Below are 17,475 nucleotides of genomic sequence, written 5' to 3'. Positions count from 1 at the left end.
ACGAGAGCCCTGCTGAAGTGGTTGCGGCTCGCTTGGCAGAGAAGGACTTCTGCTGAAACCACTTGAGCCCTGCTGAGTGACTTGCGGCTCCCTTGCAACTTTGTAACACCTGAGCCCTGCTGAGTGACTCGCGGCTCCCCTGAAGATCGTAAGATCGTAAGACCTCCGACACGCTGCTTGAGCCCTGCTGAGTGACTCGCGGCTCCCTGACTCTCCTGGTCCAGCTGGACCCCAAAGATCGCATCGTATCCCCCCGGCTCGAGGATTGAGAGCGGTGCGCCGGATACGCACCAATATTGACACCGATCCTGTAAGACTGTCCCGCTACCCCTGCCCTGACCGAGACTCTTTGAGCCCTGGCTCTTGTGAATCACGAGATAAAGAAACGTTCAAGAAGCTACGGTGTGGAGTCTCTGTCGTGTGGTGCTTGTGTAGTGTGTACGATCCTAGATTCGAGAGACTCCCCCTGAGAAGTCTTCCGCCAGGGCTCGTCTTTGTACCCAGGGAGGTGGGTCCCAGGGTGGCCAGGTACACTTCCTGTCCTCCCCTGAGGTCGCCTTCTAACAGTGAGTCACAGTTGTAAGGCACTTTCATAAGATGTAAATGAATGGGGAAACCTTCTAGAGTAAGAACCTTAGTTATGAGTTAACAGAAGGCGAACATTAAACACATGTGATCCTGGTCAAATACCCTTCACTAGTACTTAAGTCCCAGCTGCTGCAGGGAGTTCACCTACCTGTTGTCTGGGATCTTCTCAGCCAGTCCAAAGTCTCCCACCACTGCAGAGAAGACTCCCTCATCACTCCTTATCAAACAGTTCTGCAAAAAAACAAGATCAGGATTTAGTGATATTAAATTTACTGTGCGACAGTGGCAGCATTTTAGTTCATGTATGGAGGGCCTGCTTCTGGTGGGACAAGCGCATGAATACATTTACACCAGCAAGTGCTTAATATGTATAAGAATAAGTGCTGGAGGGTAACTTACTGTTACAACGCAACTTTTGCGTCGTAATGCTGTTACAACGCAGCTTTTACAACGCTGGTTCCATTACATCGGATGCTATTACAACGCAATATATTACATAGCAGATGCTATTACAACGCATACCATTACATCGTAAGTATTGGTAAGTATATAATTTTTTTTATTTTATTTAATATTATTTAATTAATATTAATTATAAATAAATATATTTATTTATGTTTTTTAATATTATAAATTAAATATATTAATTTAAGTAATTTTTAAAATAAGTATGAGTATAGGAGTATATGTTTTGGGGTACTGAGGTATATGTTTTTGGGTGTTTGGGTATTTTTAGGTTTTAGGGCAGGGTTTGGGTTTTGGGGTACAGGGGTGTTTTTAGGTTTCAGGGCAGGGTTTGGGTTTTGGGGTACAGGGGTGTTTTTAGGTTTTAGGGCAGGGTTTGGGTTTTGGGGTACAGGGGTGTTTTTAGGTTTCAGGGCAGGGTTTGGGTTTTGGGGTACAGGGGTGTTTTTAGGTTTCAGGGCAGGGTTTGGGTTTTGGGGTACAGGGGTGTTTTTAGGTTTCAGGGCAGGGTTTGGGTTTTGGGGTACAGGGGTGGTTTTAGGGCAGAGTTTGGGTTTTGGGGTACAGGGGTGTTTTTAGGTTTCAGGGCAGGGTTTGGGTTTTGGGGTACAGGGGTGTTTTTAGGTTTTAGGGCAGGGTTTGGGTTTTGGGGTACAGGGGTGTTTTTAGGTTTCAGGGCAGGGTTTGGGGTACAGGGGTGTTTTTAGGTTTTAGGGCAGGGTTTGGGTTTTGGGGTACAGGGGTGTTTTTAGGTTTCAGGGCAGGGTTTGAGTTTTGGGGTACAGGGGTGTTTTTAGGTTTCAGGGCAGGGTTTGGGTTTTGGGGTACAGGGGTATTTTTAGGTTTTAGGGCTGGGTTTAGGTTTTGGGGTACAGGGGTATTTTTAGGTTTTAGGGCTGGGTTTGGGTTTTGGGGTTCAGGGGTATTTTAGGGTTTATTTTTTTTAAAGTACGACTTTAATTAAATCAAATTAATTAAATAAATTATAATTAATTAAATTTATTAAATCAAATTAATTACAATTTTAAGATTAATTCAATTATATTAATTATATTAAATTAATTAAATTTAAATAATTACTATTATAAAATTTATTAAATTAAATTAATAAAATTATATTAATTTAATTAAATTACAATAATTCCTATTTAAAATTAAATTAAACTTATTTAAATAAATTATATTAATTACATTTTTACAATTATTTTAATTATATTAGTAAAATAAAATTAATTAAATTGACTTAATTACATTTTTTTAAAAAAGTTATACTTGCCTATACTTACGATGTAATGGTATGCGTTGTAATAGCATCTGCTATGTAATATCCTGCGTTGTAATGGCATCCGATGTAATGGAACCTGCGTTGTAAAAGTTGCGATGTTACAGCATGCGTTGTAAAATAACGCGTTGTAACATCATAGATCCGTGCTGGAGCCCAAAAGCTCTGCTCCGAAGCTTGTGGCCGGTGGCATTACATTGTCGGCACACTGAATACCAAGGCAACGTAGTCTTGAATCCACCTTATGCTTCATTAATCTACAAGAAAATCCCTACTCCTTTATCTCACTTGTGTATGCTCCTGCTGTCGCCCTTTGAGACAGTTTTTAGGTCTCACCTGAGCCAATGCGCTTACGCATTCCTCCAGCGAGATTATAGTAAGCGGAAAAGAAAAGTCTACCAAAACGGCTGTGGATCGCATACAGTTCATGTGATCTATGCTCGTGCACAGAGCCAGCCACATAACACACCATTTGTGCCACCCCCCGCATCAGACTTGAAAAGAAGCTGCTCGCACACCACCATTTGTCTGAGCCTCGGCATCGGACTTCAAAGGCAGCCGCTCCCCTGCTTCTCTATCAGACTTCAAAGGAATGCGCTCCCGCACCACGCAATGGCGAGAGCTTTTTTTTTTTAATTTTTAGCTTCAGTCTCTGTACTGCTGCACCACTTTCCGCGCCCCGCCCCTACACTTTTTCCCTCCTTCATCCTGACTAGAATATTACTTTGTTGCATTCCGCACGAAGGTTTCTGATTTTCAAACATGCCAACACCACAGTAATCTTGGGTGCGGGCACAATATCCTTACATCGCTTTCCGATGCGTTCTTTTCGTGTACATTGCTTTATCCATTAGTCTCTTTTTCATGCCCTGTACTGTGCCTGGGAGCCATGCCGACTGCGGAAGCCTCGCGCATCAGGCAGTTTCCTACATTCCTGAAGTTCCATCACACGCAGGATAACTAGCTTATAAGCAATACCTTCCGAGGGATGAAAACCCCCTTGAGTCTTTCTTCCCAAGTTCTGTTCGGTGTGCGCTCTTCACTTGTTTAAGCTTTTCGTCATCACTCGTGTTGTTTACTGATGAACGTGCACTTTGCTCCAGCAAACATCATGCATGTATCGTGTGTGGGTGCGGTCCTCCCTGTTTTATGACATTTCACGCTGGTCTAAATGCTTCCACAGTTGCCTTGACAATTGCACACCTATTGTTGCCCGTATGCACTTAGCTTGTGGTACATGCATAGCTGCCTGACTAGAATAAGCGTAACCTAGCGCACTGCACATCACTCGGGGAAACCACCACATCAGTCGGGGGCACCACCACATCAGTCGGGGGCACCACCACATCAGTCGGGGGCACCACCACATCAGTCGGGGGCACCACCACATCAGTCGGGGGCACCACCACATCAGTCGGGGGCACCACCACATCAGTCGGGGGCACCACCACATCAGTCGGGGGCACCACCACATCAGTCGGGGGCACCACCACTTCAGTCGGGTGCACCACCACTTCAGTCGGGTGCACCACCACTTCAGTCGGGTGCACCACCACTTCAGTCAGGGGCACCACCACATCACTCAGGGGCACCACCACATCAACTCAGGGGCACCACCACATCAACTCAGGGGCACCACCACATCAACTCAGGGGCACCACCACATCAACTCAGGGGCACCACCACATCACCCAGAGGCACCACCACATCAACTCAGGGGCACCACCACATCACCCCAGGGGCACCACCACATCAACCCAGGGGCACCACCACATCAACTCAGGGGCACCACCACATCAACTCAGGGGCACCACCACATCAACTCAGGGGCACCACCACATCAACTCAGGGGCACCACTCAGGGGCACCACTCAGGGGCACCACCACATCAACTCAGGGGCACCACTCAGGGGCACCACCACATCAACTCGGGGGCACCACTCAGGGGCACCACCACATCCACTCGGGGGCACCACTCAGGGGCACCACCACATCCACTCAGGGGCACCACCACATCACTCAGGGGCACCACCACATCAACTCGGGGGCACCACTCAGGGGCACCACCACATCCACTCAGGGGCACCACCACATCACTCGGGGGCACCACCACATCAACTCAGGGCCACCACCACATCACTCAGGGCCACCACTCTGAGACACCACCACATCACTCAGCACCACAACAGCACTGTCCTTGCTTGCTACCAAGAAGCATTGCCATAGCCAATAGGACTTGCATTAGGAAAGTGTAAGCTATTGGATTTGTGAATAACAATGTGAAACCTATTGCATTGCAAATGCTTGTCTGTCTTTCTCTTCCTTTCCCTTTTGTAAGCTTCTACCTCTCTCGATTCCAGTGGAAGGCTGCAGTGGAAAAATAAGTGCTGGTCCCCGCAAATGAGTGCCTGCGGACCACACCAGCTCAAATTAAGCACTGGCACCTACTGGTTACTATAGAAAGCACAAGCTTTCCCTCTACTGTGTGCCACCCATTTCAAGTAATGATCTTCATGTAAACCATTTGTTTGAGGACTCTGGCAGTCTTAGAAGAATATACATGTGCAGCACATTCCACCCACACCAAGCAGATGCCACACAGAGCATATCATGCTGATCGATTCGGTGGTGGTCCCATCCTCCTAGGATCACCCCAAGCAGAGTTATGGGCAAAAATACAATGCCAACTAAAAGCCCAGCAAAGCATTATGGGGCAAGATTCTAGAGTGCAGTGAATATTATAGTATTAGGTCTCAGGTGAGCCCTAGAGCCTGAGTAATGTTTTGATATTGGATACTATAATATTCACTGCACTCTAGAATATCATCCCATAATGCTTTGCAGGGCCTGGGAGGGCCAGTCTTTGCCCGTCAGAGACCATAAGAGACTATAAGAGGCCGCGCAGGGCCACCTTATTAACACTCTATGCCTTAAAGTTATATGTTTACTGTTTGTGTTGGGGGGCTAGTGTATACGGGCCAAGGGTCCTCATTGGCTTAGCTGATCAAATTCTTCTGACCATTTGCTAATCATCTGGCATAGGCTGACCTATATCGTTTTACTTCGGTATATTGACAATATTAACAAAAGAAAATCCCTCACAGGACAGGGACTCTTGATGCCTTTTTGTTACGTGATGAGTCAGCTCTCATCAACAAAATTGCCCTATCAGAGTGAAGACTGTTTCTGGAACCAAAACCTCCCCAAGGGCAGCCTGACCCGATAGAGGCCTCCAACAGCATTGATCGCCAAGAGTGTATTTCCCCTACCAGGATAGCGAGTAGTCACATCGCTGAAGTAAATGATAGTGTTACGCCCAGAGTTGTAAATGCCAAATCTAAAATAAACACTAGGGGTCAGAAAAGCAAGATTAAATCAGGGTATTGGCTCCCCAACCCAGGGCAGGAAAAGAAAGGGACAGGGTCCTAACAAGCTTATTCATCCAGCACCAAAGAGAGGGCGCAAAAGTAGAGGGAGGAGATTAGTCCCATCACTATAGCACCTCCTACAAGTCCCACAACTTCTATACAAGGCACTGAAAGTAGAGTGTTCTGGGCAAAAATTGGTGGGCTGGTTACAACCCTTTTAGAACCCCTACTTCAAAAATTAAACCGAATTGAAGAGTATTGAAAAACTCAAACGGATGCAGCAGCCCCCGTCGAGCCAATCAGGTCCGCACATTAGTTAGCCCCAATTGACCAATCCTTGCCATTTTTATTGCACCACAAAGAACACACAAATAATTGGGGACGACAGGCCCTTGTTTACACAAATAGGACCCCTAAATCCTGGCTCTGCGATAGCACCACAATTGGCTCCCCGGTCCATGAGCCAGAAAAAGACAGGCATGCCCATTGCGCATCACAAGTCGCAGGCCCCAAGTACTATTCAGGAACGTCTAATAAATATCCAAAATGAACCCTTATCTGGCCGATTAGGGCATGAAAACACCAATGAAAATTGCACAATATAAGCCATCTCACACAGTAAGAGGTATATCTGATACAAAAACATTACACCTTCCACCAGAAGCAACTCCTTATACGATAGTGCTAGCCAACGTTCCCATGATTCCAGACGACACTAGGGAACACTGGTCTTCTCTCAAAAACAAAGCACTGTCTCTGCTAAGTTCGAGGTCTGGAGTATCCTCCCCACTCTTCACAGAATTCAAAATGGTCAGACGGGTGGGTTGGTTGGACAGGCAGACACAAAAAGTTGCTAGGGGGTGATTGTGTGGTGCTACATTTTGGGTCACCCAACCTTGTTCAAACATTACTTAAAAGGGTGGGAAATTGGACAGTTGAGCAAACCGGGATCCACATTCTACCATTGGTGTTCTTTTACAAGCCACCTAGCCACAAGCAGTCGCTATTTGAGATGGAGGGTGGTGGGGGGATGGAACAAACCTAGATATAATATCCCAGTGAACAACCACTATGTGGCCCTCAGTACTATGAGGAAATGATTGACTGGAGACATCTAATGAGGAGTCACTTGAAAGAAGGGTAGTATTAATAGGCCCACGACAACCTGAACCATTTAGGCTGTGTACGGCCGAAAAAGAGCATGGATCTTCAGAGACCCTAATTCTCCCCTCTGAGTTCTACCGAGCTCAGCTATAAGGCCAATAGATCTGTGTTGGACTTGGCCCTTCTGGCAGGTTCATCCCTAAAATTTCTTGCTCTGACATGTGACTTGGTGTTGGTTGTTTTTGGCTTCTGCACACTTAAACACTGTGTCCCAGTGTAAAGTGCGTGCGTGTGGTGAGATTGGCCTGCCCTCCCATAGGAATGCATGGGGAATGTATGTGTCCATGGTAGTTCCTGATGTGTGGGGAGTGCAGAGTCGATATTGGTATGTGCGAACTCGTGGGAGTAAATGCTGCACGATGTGTGCGGCGTTACTGCGTCTAGTGTGGAAGTGCCACTTCCAGAAGCTGGCATGTCTGTGTAATAAATGTGAAGTGACTGTCTGGCTTGTGATTGGCTGGAGCTGCCTGGTGTGCCTGGCTGCAGGAGTCAGGGTGGGTCTGCCAGGTGGTGAATGGGGAGATCTGCATGTTGATGTGAGGGAGGAGTGGACCTGAATAGGGCTGGGCTTTCCCCACACAATGCAGGGTCCGCCCCTTGTGGTGCGACTGATGTCCCTAGCCTGTCTTCTGAATGGGGAGAGGGGCTGAGCACAACAAAATGCTCCAGAACCAGCTGCGACTGGTTCTCCCCCTACCCTGCAGCCTGAGACAAAGGATTTCGGTGTATAAAAAGGGGCTGCGACCCCATGCAAAATGTTCTTCCTGATCCTTTCTTGAGGGGGGGCCTGCTGCTGGGTGCCAGGAGGACCGCCACTGGGGACTGCCTCCCTGCCTGGATGGCCCTGTGAGCTTGCCCCTGGGCCCAGCCTTTGCCCACCCCCCACCTCCTACAAGAACTTTCCTGGACTTTTGGGATTCCTGCCTGCCAGTCCCTGGGAAGCGCTTGCCTCCCCCTTTTGAGAATAGCGCATTTGCGCCGCTGGAGCAGTGATCCAGGCCCTGAGGGATTCCCCGGCGTGGCGATCCCCCTTTTTGCTCATTTACGGCGCGGGTGCCGCTTATCTGTCGTTTTATCCCACAAGCGGGAGCCTACCCCGTGTTTTTGCAGCCTCTGGCACCTCGTGATTGGCGGGTGCCTACCCCAAATTCTGTTCGTGCCCCGCGGGTGCCTACCCCGCCTGTCTGCCACTTTTTGATGGCCTAGCGGGTGCCCACCCCGCCAGGGACCTTGACTCTTAAAATCGGGTGCCTACCCAGTGTTGCACCACCGCGGCCCGAGCCACGAGAAGAATCACCTCCGGGCCGCTGCCTAGCGCGACCCGGAAGTACTTTATGCCAAACAGGAAGTGGATGGGAGGACACCCCGCGCTCCTGTACTGTGGGGAAGAAGCCGGCGCATCCCACGGGGCTCCCGAGAGTGAGGGAGAGCCCCGTGGTGACCAGCGGAGGAGCCTGCAGCCTGGTCATGCAGAGGGGGGGCGCGAGGCACATTGCCGTGCCTGCTCCCGCCTCAACACAGAGAAGGAATCCAGACGAGAGCCGCGCAGGCAGTAAGAGCCCTGCCCGTGGACCGGAGCAGCAGCCCAGGTCGCCCGGACCCAGGAGAGGACCCCGTCGAGAGAGGAGCCCGGTAAGTCCTGACGGGCTGGGCGGGACTCCCTGGGTGCAGCGTGGCTGCGAGACCACAGTGACTCTGCCCCTATCCCAACGTGATGGGCATAGTTACAAAAGAGGCCAATGTTTTTTTTCGGAGTCCCCCAGAGCAGGACTCCTACGTGATTTGGGCGCATTTTCTGGCGCTACAGCGCCCACGAGGCTCCAACGATTCCAGGGGCATTTCGGAGGGTAGAGCGGCCCCGGTTGGCAGCGGGCCGCTCCCCCAGTCTGGGGCATCATTATCTCGAGCCCACGAGGCTCCAACGCGCATTTCAGGCATCAGAGCCTGAGAGGCTCCTAGGCATTTTGTATTTAGATCCCACGAGGCTCCCACTGGATTTTGGGGCACTGTTTCATTGAGCCCCACAGGGGAGCCAGGAGGCACGCTGGTGCCAGGCTCAGTTCCCCAGCTGCCCAGCACTTAGTGGGCAGCTGCTACGTTTAGGCCTGTTCCCGTTGCGCATTCTCCTTTGGCTGCCTGCGCAGCCAGCCCAGACATTCTGGACATTGGGCCTGTGAGCCCCTGAGAGGCCAAGTTGGCCTGGGGGGTCAGTTCCGTGATCTTTTGCGCAAATGTGATTACTTGCCTACTGTGATTTTTGCATCATATGCAATGCCTTTATGATTATACCTCTAAACGTGTTTATGCTTAGGAGGTTGTTTTCCTAGTATAGGTTATGCTAGTGAGTTCATGGTTCCCTGCGTGATATACGCCTAAGGTGATCAGGGATGCGTAGTGTGTTCCTACCTTTTACCAGTGGTTAGTAATAGATCTGATTTAACCAAGCCACTGATAGTGGACCAGGCACCCCACCCCTTTGGCATTCCTATGTCCCACACGGGTGACAGGAATGAGACAACGGGAAAACGTCCTCTCAACAATAATGTAGAGCTACTACCAAAGATTTACAATGCCCAACAGCTGGCGAATTCACCTCCAATATCTGCAGAAGTAAACCAGCCCATAGCTATGAGCGGCCTCTGGCCTTCGGACAAGGAGTCTGAAAACCTTAGCAATCCTACAAATCCTTAATCATACTCAAAATATTATCCTGGAACGTTGCAGGTCTCCGCTCCAAAATAGATAACCCTGAGTTGGGTGCTTTTATCCAAGACTCTGACATATGCATGTTCCAGGAAATGTTGGCTAGGGAGATTACCCTCAGAACTGGCTATGCAACCTACAACGTACCTGCCACATCAGGGGGGGGAAGGGCAGACTATCTGGGGGACTTACTATTTGGGTTGCTACACACTTGGGTTGCACAGTGAAGCAGGTAGAGACATCATCTAGAGACATCCTCTGTGTTATTTTGAGCTATCCCTCCAGGACCAGGTTAGTGCGTATTAATGTATACTCACGGCCAGTAGGGTATGGGCAAGTCTTCCACCCTTGACAAACTATTATCATTCATATCCCCAGTCATTGATAATGACCGTGATCCTGGCTGGTGATTTTAATTGTCAGTACGAACCATTGAAGGACCTGGAGGCTGGTCACCCAAATGAGGATGACTTGCACTGGGCTATTCCAGCGCTCAATGCGCATTACGGGCATGGACACCACCAGTCGTACAGTTGAACACCCTTGCCTTGATCCATTCGCCCGGGGCATGTAATGGGAGTTCTAATTCCGATAGTCCGGCAAACTTTACCTATAATAGGTCGGGCTGCCCTTCCATCATAGACTATATTATGGTGAATACCAAATCTTGGCATCGGATGGTTAATTTTAAGATTGTCCACAGATGACAGTAATCATAATACCCCGATCTTAGAAATTGACTCTCCGTATATTGGGGATGTCCCTAGAGACCAATCGTTTAAAACACCAGGGACAATCCTAACTAGTTGCAGGAGGAGAGTGAGATGGGGTACCCTATGCTAATCCCAAGACAAATTAACTTCACTCTACCAAAATATCACGCCATATCTGGAGGTTGTAATCCAATTGAGTAAGTCTGGAGATTCTGCTTGTCCACTCAGTAAAATTGCAGAAAACCACCAAGGCCTAGGGGCAGCCCTGGCGGACAGTTTCTCCCATGTAGCTCAAGTAAAGGAAGGCAGTGCTCACAGACATTCCCGATACAAAGGCAAATGCCGAAAGGCTAAGACAACCCTGCTTACAGCTATTAAATGCGATAAGCTGGCAATAAAGGAAAATAGGTTACTACACAAACACGCAATTAAGCAAGCCAAAAAGGTGTGGGAAGTAGACAAGTGGGAGAGCCGGAGAGATGCTCTAAATAGGAGGGATATGAGGCCCTTTTGGAAATTAATAAGTACAAACACATGCATTCAAAACTAATTTGGGTGCAGAGGTCTGGAGGACCCACTTTCAGTCACTTTATTCCAGGGTAGAGTGTACTTCTGAGCAAGCTAAAATTCACATCTCCCTCCCACACCCAGCCATCCCAGAAACTCCTGCAATCTCTCTAAAAGAGGTAACAGCTGCAATTGCTCAAGTAATACTTTCCAAGGCTCTGGGGCTAGATAAGATCCCTGGAGATCTTTATCACACTGAACCCAGCGTCTGGGCTCCTTATTTTTGGAGCATTTTCAACGCTATTCTACAGGGAATGGAGATCCCCATAACATGGCTAGGGGTGGAAATCATCCCCATCTTTAAGAAGGGTTCAACCCTCCATCCTGCGAACTACAGGCCCATTAGCCTTATCGATGTTGCACAACAAATCTTTGCTAGAGTGCTTCTGGACCAAATGCATAACTGGAAGGAGGACTCTTCCATTCTCAGCCCTCATCGGACAGGCTTTCAAACAAAAATTTCCACAATTGATCAAGTTTCAGGTTGCAATTATTGCACTGGAAAACAGTGATTTTGAAGGGTGGCAGTCTCTATAAGATCTTTGTGGACTTAAAAACGGCCTTTGATTTAGTTCCCAGGGAAAAAACTATGGGCTATCTTATCTGATTTAGAGGCGCCTCCGCATTTATGCGAGATCTTGAAAAGATTTCATGTGAACAATTACGCTCAAATTAGATATGGGAAGAATGGAGACCTCGCTGACTGCATACCCATAGAGCAGTCTGTCTCAACAGGGGTGTGTTTTGGCCGCAACCCTCTTTTGTTTCTTTATTAATGTCCTAGTGGGAGCATTGACAGCGGGAGGGTACACAGACGCCAAAATATTTGCGGGCCGCAAGGTACCTGCCTTGATGTTCCCAGATGATACCCTTCTTCTGTCAAGATCACTGACGGCATCCAAAGGGTTTTGGATATTTTTCATATATTTTGTAAGAATAGGGGCTTAGAAATTAACACCCAGAAAACAAAATACATGGTGTTCAATGCAGGCCACTCAAAACGACCCAATCTACAACTAGCGGAAGAATTTTTAGAGAACATTCCTGTATGTGAATATTTGGGATTATCCCTCAATGAGAAAATGGAGTGGGGTGATCAAATTAGGAAGGCTGGTCATAAGCCGACGCAAACGTCAGGGGGACTTGCGAAACAGCAGAGGAATTGTGTACACAAGATGCTGGGGCCGGTCTTGGAAATATACAAGGCGCAAGCAAGAGGGGCTACCCTCTATGGAGCGGAATTATGGGGTCACAGGCCATCAAAACAACTTGCCAGGATCGAAAATTCATTTCTTAGACAGCTGGTAGGACTTCCCAATAGTACCCCTTTAACTCCACTCTGAATGGATCTGGATGTCAGCCCAATGGCACTGGGGGTTGCACTTAGACCTCTACTTTACAGGCTCCGTCTATGGAGTACTCCAGAATTATCGTTGTATAAGGAGGAATTGAGGGAGGTGGCAAACCTCAGGGGAGCAAGCAAAATACCCTGGCTCACCTATATCAAGAATTCCTTCTTAGCCATTGGAATGGGAGACCTATGGGATAGCCCGGAAGAAAGTTATTTGGCAACACCAAGAAAAGTCTTGATAAAAAAATGAAAGGACCACCATCCGAATTCATTACTGAGGGGCCCCAGGACCAGCATACTTACATCATCCTTTTTATTAGTTAAACTGCAATACATCTTAGAATCTAGCATTGATGACATACAGCCTTCCCTTACTAAAAAACTCTGTTACCTATAAGTGGGGGAAAGATTGTCAGTCATGTAAAAACTGTACCAAGACTTACTTGCATGTGCTGTTTTTCTGCCCCAATTCCAAGGCAATAAGGGTTTGTTGGTTACGACAGCTTTGTAGGAATCTTGGAACCTCCCATTGCTTACAAGATCCTAAAATAGGATACTAGCATGCCAATTGTATATTCAGTTTCTCGCTACCTGTTCTCAATGTGGTGTGCTCGCCGTCCAGTTCTAAAGAAAGATCATGTCTAAACCACCCACTCTATGCATTTGCGATTCGGGACTGTATTCAATCTGTTTTTGAATACATACGACTTTGCACTATATGACTAAAAGATATTTAACGCCTATCAGACTATTTAATACTTTTTAAACATTTAAATGTTCATATTTTTATGTGTATATAAAATCTTTTCACACTGAAATTGTACTGAATTTTCAAATGTTTTATCTGTGCTTTTAAGGTCTTGTGAGGCCGAAATAAAGTATCTTTTCACTTTGACTTGATATTACTCTTATGGTCACTATATTGAGAAAGGGCACAAGTGTGAAGGTTAAACTCTAAACCTTAGTACATGCAATAACTGTTGGAGGTGAACAATTGTGACCTTTACATATAATCAGTACCCTATTCGAGAGCGTTTATGTATAGCTATAAAGATTATTTTGAGTTGCCTAGCAAAGATCAGTGACAGCGATGAAAGAGGAGAAAGCGACGCTTGAAGTTAAAAGCATTAAACAGCCTAAGATAAAGTAAAAGATTAACCAAGGCCCTCCTTCAGCACCCAGTCCCATTCCTTGCCCTCTCCAAACCCACCTTTGATTAGTAAGGAACAGTGGAAATCACAAGTGGCTGGCCAAGAGAGTAAACTCCACTCGCTCCTTCCTCCTTACTTAGTTTCCACCCACTTATAAGAATTATTCTTTATCCAATTAGAGGTTTTCAAAACTAATGACATAACCAGATGATTTAGGGACAACATGGAAGTGTAAGGCTGTAACAGATAATAATGGCCAAATCTATAAGCATTGTTATCTGCAGCATTGTGCTATGCAACGCAAAACTAAGCAGATTGATATCTTATTCATATTGACATCCTGTGATCCAACAACTTGATAACCTCGAATTTAACAGACAAGATCAAGTGTAAACACGTAACTTTAAAAAGGGAGTGCGGCGAGCCTAGAAAGTGTGTTGATAACTGGGGGATGGTATATCTCTAGGAGCCTGATGTGGCTAGAATCAAGTTATCGCCTCAGCTTCTGATATACTCATCAGGAAACACTCCTGGGCAGAGAGCTCTTAACACAATTGTTGCCTTTGTACACTATTTTACCAGCAAGTGAGAATGATGCCTCTTGTAAGCGTTCCTCATTGATGGCTTAACAAAGCTTAATGTTGTCACTTTTGTTTAGCCTTGAGAGGGTCCACTTTTAGTGCCATTCCACTACGGTTTGATGCTTCTGCATGTGGGTGAGGGTCATTTCTACATGCTTGCAGCTCGGTGATTTGAATAGGATGAGGATGTTAATGCTGACTTGGGGCCGATGTGGGCTTGATCACTCAATCAATCAGGTGTTTGTTAAGAACGACTACTCACCCGTAAGGGTCTCAAGGCATGGGGGTGCAGGTTCCAGTCCATTAAGGAGGGGGTCTGTCGAAGAGCTAGGTCTTGAGGCTTCTCGTGAAGATGGGGAGTGATGCTGTTTGACTGAGGTGGAGCGGTAGGGCGTTCCAGGCTCGGGCCACGAGGAAGGAGAAGAAATGGCATCCTGATCTGGTCTTTCTTGTGTGGGGGACCACGGCGTAGGAGAGCAGGGATGATCATAGGCTCCTTTCGGGTGTGTGGAATTTGAGTCAGCTGTTCAGGTATGCTGGTCCGGTGTCGCGGAGGGCCTTGTGTGCGTGGGTGAGAAGCTTGAAGGTGATTCTTGCCTTGATGGGGAGCCAGTGGAGTGTGCTCAGGTGCTTGGAGATACAGCAGTCTTGGCAGGTTGAGGACCAGTCTTGCGGAGGCGTTCTGGATGCTGTGCAGCTTGCGGGTGAGGTTTTTGTTTGTTCCGGCGTAGAGTGCGTTGCCATAGTAGAGCCTGCTGGTGACGAGGGCGTGAGTGACGGTCTTTCTGTGCTCAAGGGGGATCCATTTGAAGGTCTTACTTAGGAGGCGGAGGGTGTAGAAGCAGGAGGATGCGATGGAGTTGATCTGGCAGTCCATTTTGAGCTCGGAGTCCAGGATGATTCCAAGGTTGCGTGCGTGGTCCGTGGGGATGAGTGGTCTTCCGGGGGCAGGGGGCCATCAGGTGTCGTTCCAGGAGTCAGGGTTTGGGCCCATTATGAGTACTTCTGTTTTGTCGGTGTTGAGTTTTAGGCAGCTGCTTTTCATCCATTTGATGACAGCTTCCATGCCTTCTTGGAAGTTGTGTTTGGCTGTGTTGGGTTCGTTGGGTAGGGAGAGGATGAGTTAGTTGTAGTCTGCGTATGACACAATGTTGAGTCCGTAGGTTCTGACGATGGGGGCGAATGAAGCCATGTAGACGTTGGAGTGTGGGGCTGAGGGAGGACCCAGGGGGACTCCGCACGTGGTTGGTCAGAGAGGAAAGGAGGGAGTCTGACCCGCTGCGTTCTGCCGGAGAGGAATGAGTGGATCCAGTCGAAGGCCTTATCCCGGATCCCTGTGTAGTGGAGTTTGCGTGTTAGGGTGCGGTGGTAGACTGTATTGAAGGCCACTGAGAGGTCGAGGAGGATGAGGGCTACTGTTTCTCCTTTGTCCAGTAGGGAGCGGATGTCATCTCTTGCGGCGAGGAGGGCGGTTTCTGTGCGGTGTTTTTTTCTGAAACCAGATTGGGAGGAGTCAAGGTTGTTGTGCCCTTTGATGAAGGTGGCGAGTTGGCTGTTCATGGCTCTCATTGACTTTCGCTGGTAAAGGGAGCAGGGAGATGGGTATGTAGTGTTTGAGGTCGGTGGGGTCTGCAGCGGGCTTCTTCAGAAGGAGGTTGATTATGGCGTGTTTCCAGTCGTCGAGGAACGAGGCTTTCGCCAGGCAGCGGTTGACGGTGTGGCAGAGCAAAGGTGTAGGCGGCTCTGTTGAAGATGTGGTGGGGGCAGGGGTCCGTGGGGGCTCCCGAGTAGATTGACTTCATTGTCTTCAGTGTGTCTTCGGAGGTGCGGGCTGTCCAGTTGTCAATCGTTGGCTTCAGGGCATCAGGGATGGATGGTGAGTGCTCAGAGTGTAGGTTGTCTTCATCGAGGTGTCATAGAGGCTCTTGATTTTGTAGTGGAAAAAGGTGCAAAGTTGGTTGCAGATGTCTTGTGAAAGAGGAATGTCAGTAAACTCGCTGGTGGGTTGGGCGAACTCATTGATGATGCTGAAGACTTCTTTGCTGTTGTGCGCGTGTGTGGAGATTCCGTCTTCAATTGGTTTTTTCCCCGTTTTTCTGATAAGTTGGTGGTGAGTGTTGGTGGCGAACGTTGGTGGCGAACGTTGGTGGCGGCTCTGAAGTTGTTGTGGGCTTCTGTGGATATGGAGTTCCTTCAGGCCTTTTTGATACGGCGGCATGTGCGTCTGGACTCTCGCAGTTCGGTGGTAAACCATCTTGTTTTTTTGGCGTGTGTGTTGTTTTTCTTGAGGGGGCTATTGTGTTTGCGCTGTCAGAGATACATCTTTACAGGGCTCGGGCTGCGGTGTTGGGGTAGTCTTTTGCGATGTTTGGGGTGGAGTGGTTGAGTGAGCAGGTGCGCTGGTGGTAGGTGATTTTGGTCCAGGTTCTTCATGGGAGCAGGTGCTGGTGTGTGTGGATGGTGGGTGTTCTGAAGGCGAAGTGGACGCATCAGTGGTCTGTCCACGGGAGTTCGGTGGTGTGGCTGAAAGTGATTGGAGTTTCCTGTTGTGAATAGAGGGTCGAGGGTGTGTCCTGCTGAGTGCGTGGATTCGGTCACGATCTGGCGGAGTGCAATGTTGTGGAGGTTGTCCAAGAGGGATGTGGTGTTGGTGTCCAGTGGTTGTCGAGTTGGAAGTTGAGGGCTCCAGCAGGGTGTAATTGGTGGATGTAATGGCTTGCGGGGAGAGGATATCTGTGATGGAGTTGGTGAAAGGTCTGCTGGGTCGGTAGACGAAAGTTCCTCGGAGGGTGGTGGTAGGGCTGGCCTGTATCTTGAAGTGTAGGTGTTCCATCAGGTCAGTGGGCTCGTTGGCTAATGTACTTAGCCGGAGAGTGGACTTATAGAAGATGCTGATTCCTCCTCCTGGGCAGTTGGGGCGGTCCTTCTGAGAGATCTTGTATCCTTGGGGGATGGCGATGGCAATGTCCGGTCCTGAGGTGGTGGTGTTCCACGTTTCAGTGAGGAGTGCTACGTCCGGGGTGCTGCAGTCGAGGAGGTCGCAGAATTCAGTGGCGTGTTTGTGGAGTGGTCGGGTTGTGCTGGGTCCGTGTACCTTGCGGTGCTGCAAGTGTGCCGGTAGCGGCGACAGCTGAAGGGTCCGTGAGTATCGGATGGTGATGCTAGCTTACAGTTATAGTTGTGGCCTGGGTTGAGTGCATGGAGTGCCCCTGGGTCGTAGCGTTGGCAGAATGGAGGTCCAGGGTTTCTGGCACTGGTTGCGGTCGGGCGCAGACGGGTTTGCCTTTGGTGCGCCAGTGGCACACCTGCTGCACACGTCTGCTGCACGGCCACGCAGCAGCCGCCATTAAGTAGGGGTCGGGGAGGGCTGGACAGCTGGGAGCAAGGAGGGGAATTGACTCAGGACAGTCGATCTGATCGTACTGGTGGGGATGGGCCGCGGGCCAGCAGTGGCGGGGACAAACGAACCAAAAAAAGTGGGAAAGAGTGGAATAACTGAAAAAACTGAAAAATGCAAGAAAAGTCGGGGAAAGAAGAGTAAA

General features: G+C 48.6%; 1 protein-coding gene across 2 annotated transcripts in view; it reads right to left on the bottom strand.

The window, feature by feature from the left end:
* Positions 1-17,475, bottom strand: part of TESK2 (testis associated actin remodelling kinase 2) — a 610,614-nt gene that overhangs the window by 109,991 nt on the left and 483,148 nt on the right. For both annotated transcript variants that reach the window (XM_086952281.1, XM_086952282.1), the window contains one exon: positions 737-819. In XM_086952281.1, the coding sequence (XP_086808407.1) occupies positions 737-819 (83 nt within the window). The remainder of the gene's footprint in view (positions 1-736; positions 820-17,475) is intronic.

The sequence above is a fragment of the Lissotriton vulgaris genome, chromosome 1_1 (assembly GCF_964263255.1).
Source record: "Lissotriton vulgaris chromosome 1_1, aLisVul1.2, whole genome shotgun sequence".
Lineage (NCBI taxonomy): Eukaryota > Metazoa > Chordata > Amphibia > Caudata > Salamandridae > Lissotriton > Lissotriton vulgaris.
The sequence above is the reverse complement of the archived record's forward strand: the minus strand, read 5'-3'. Positions and strand labels throughout refer to the sequence as shown.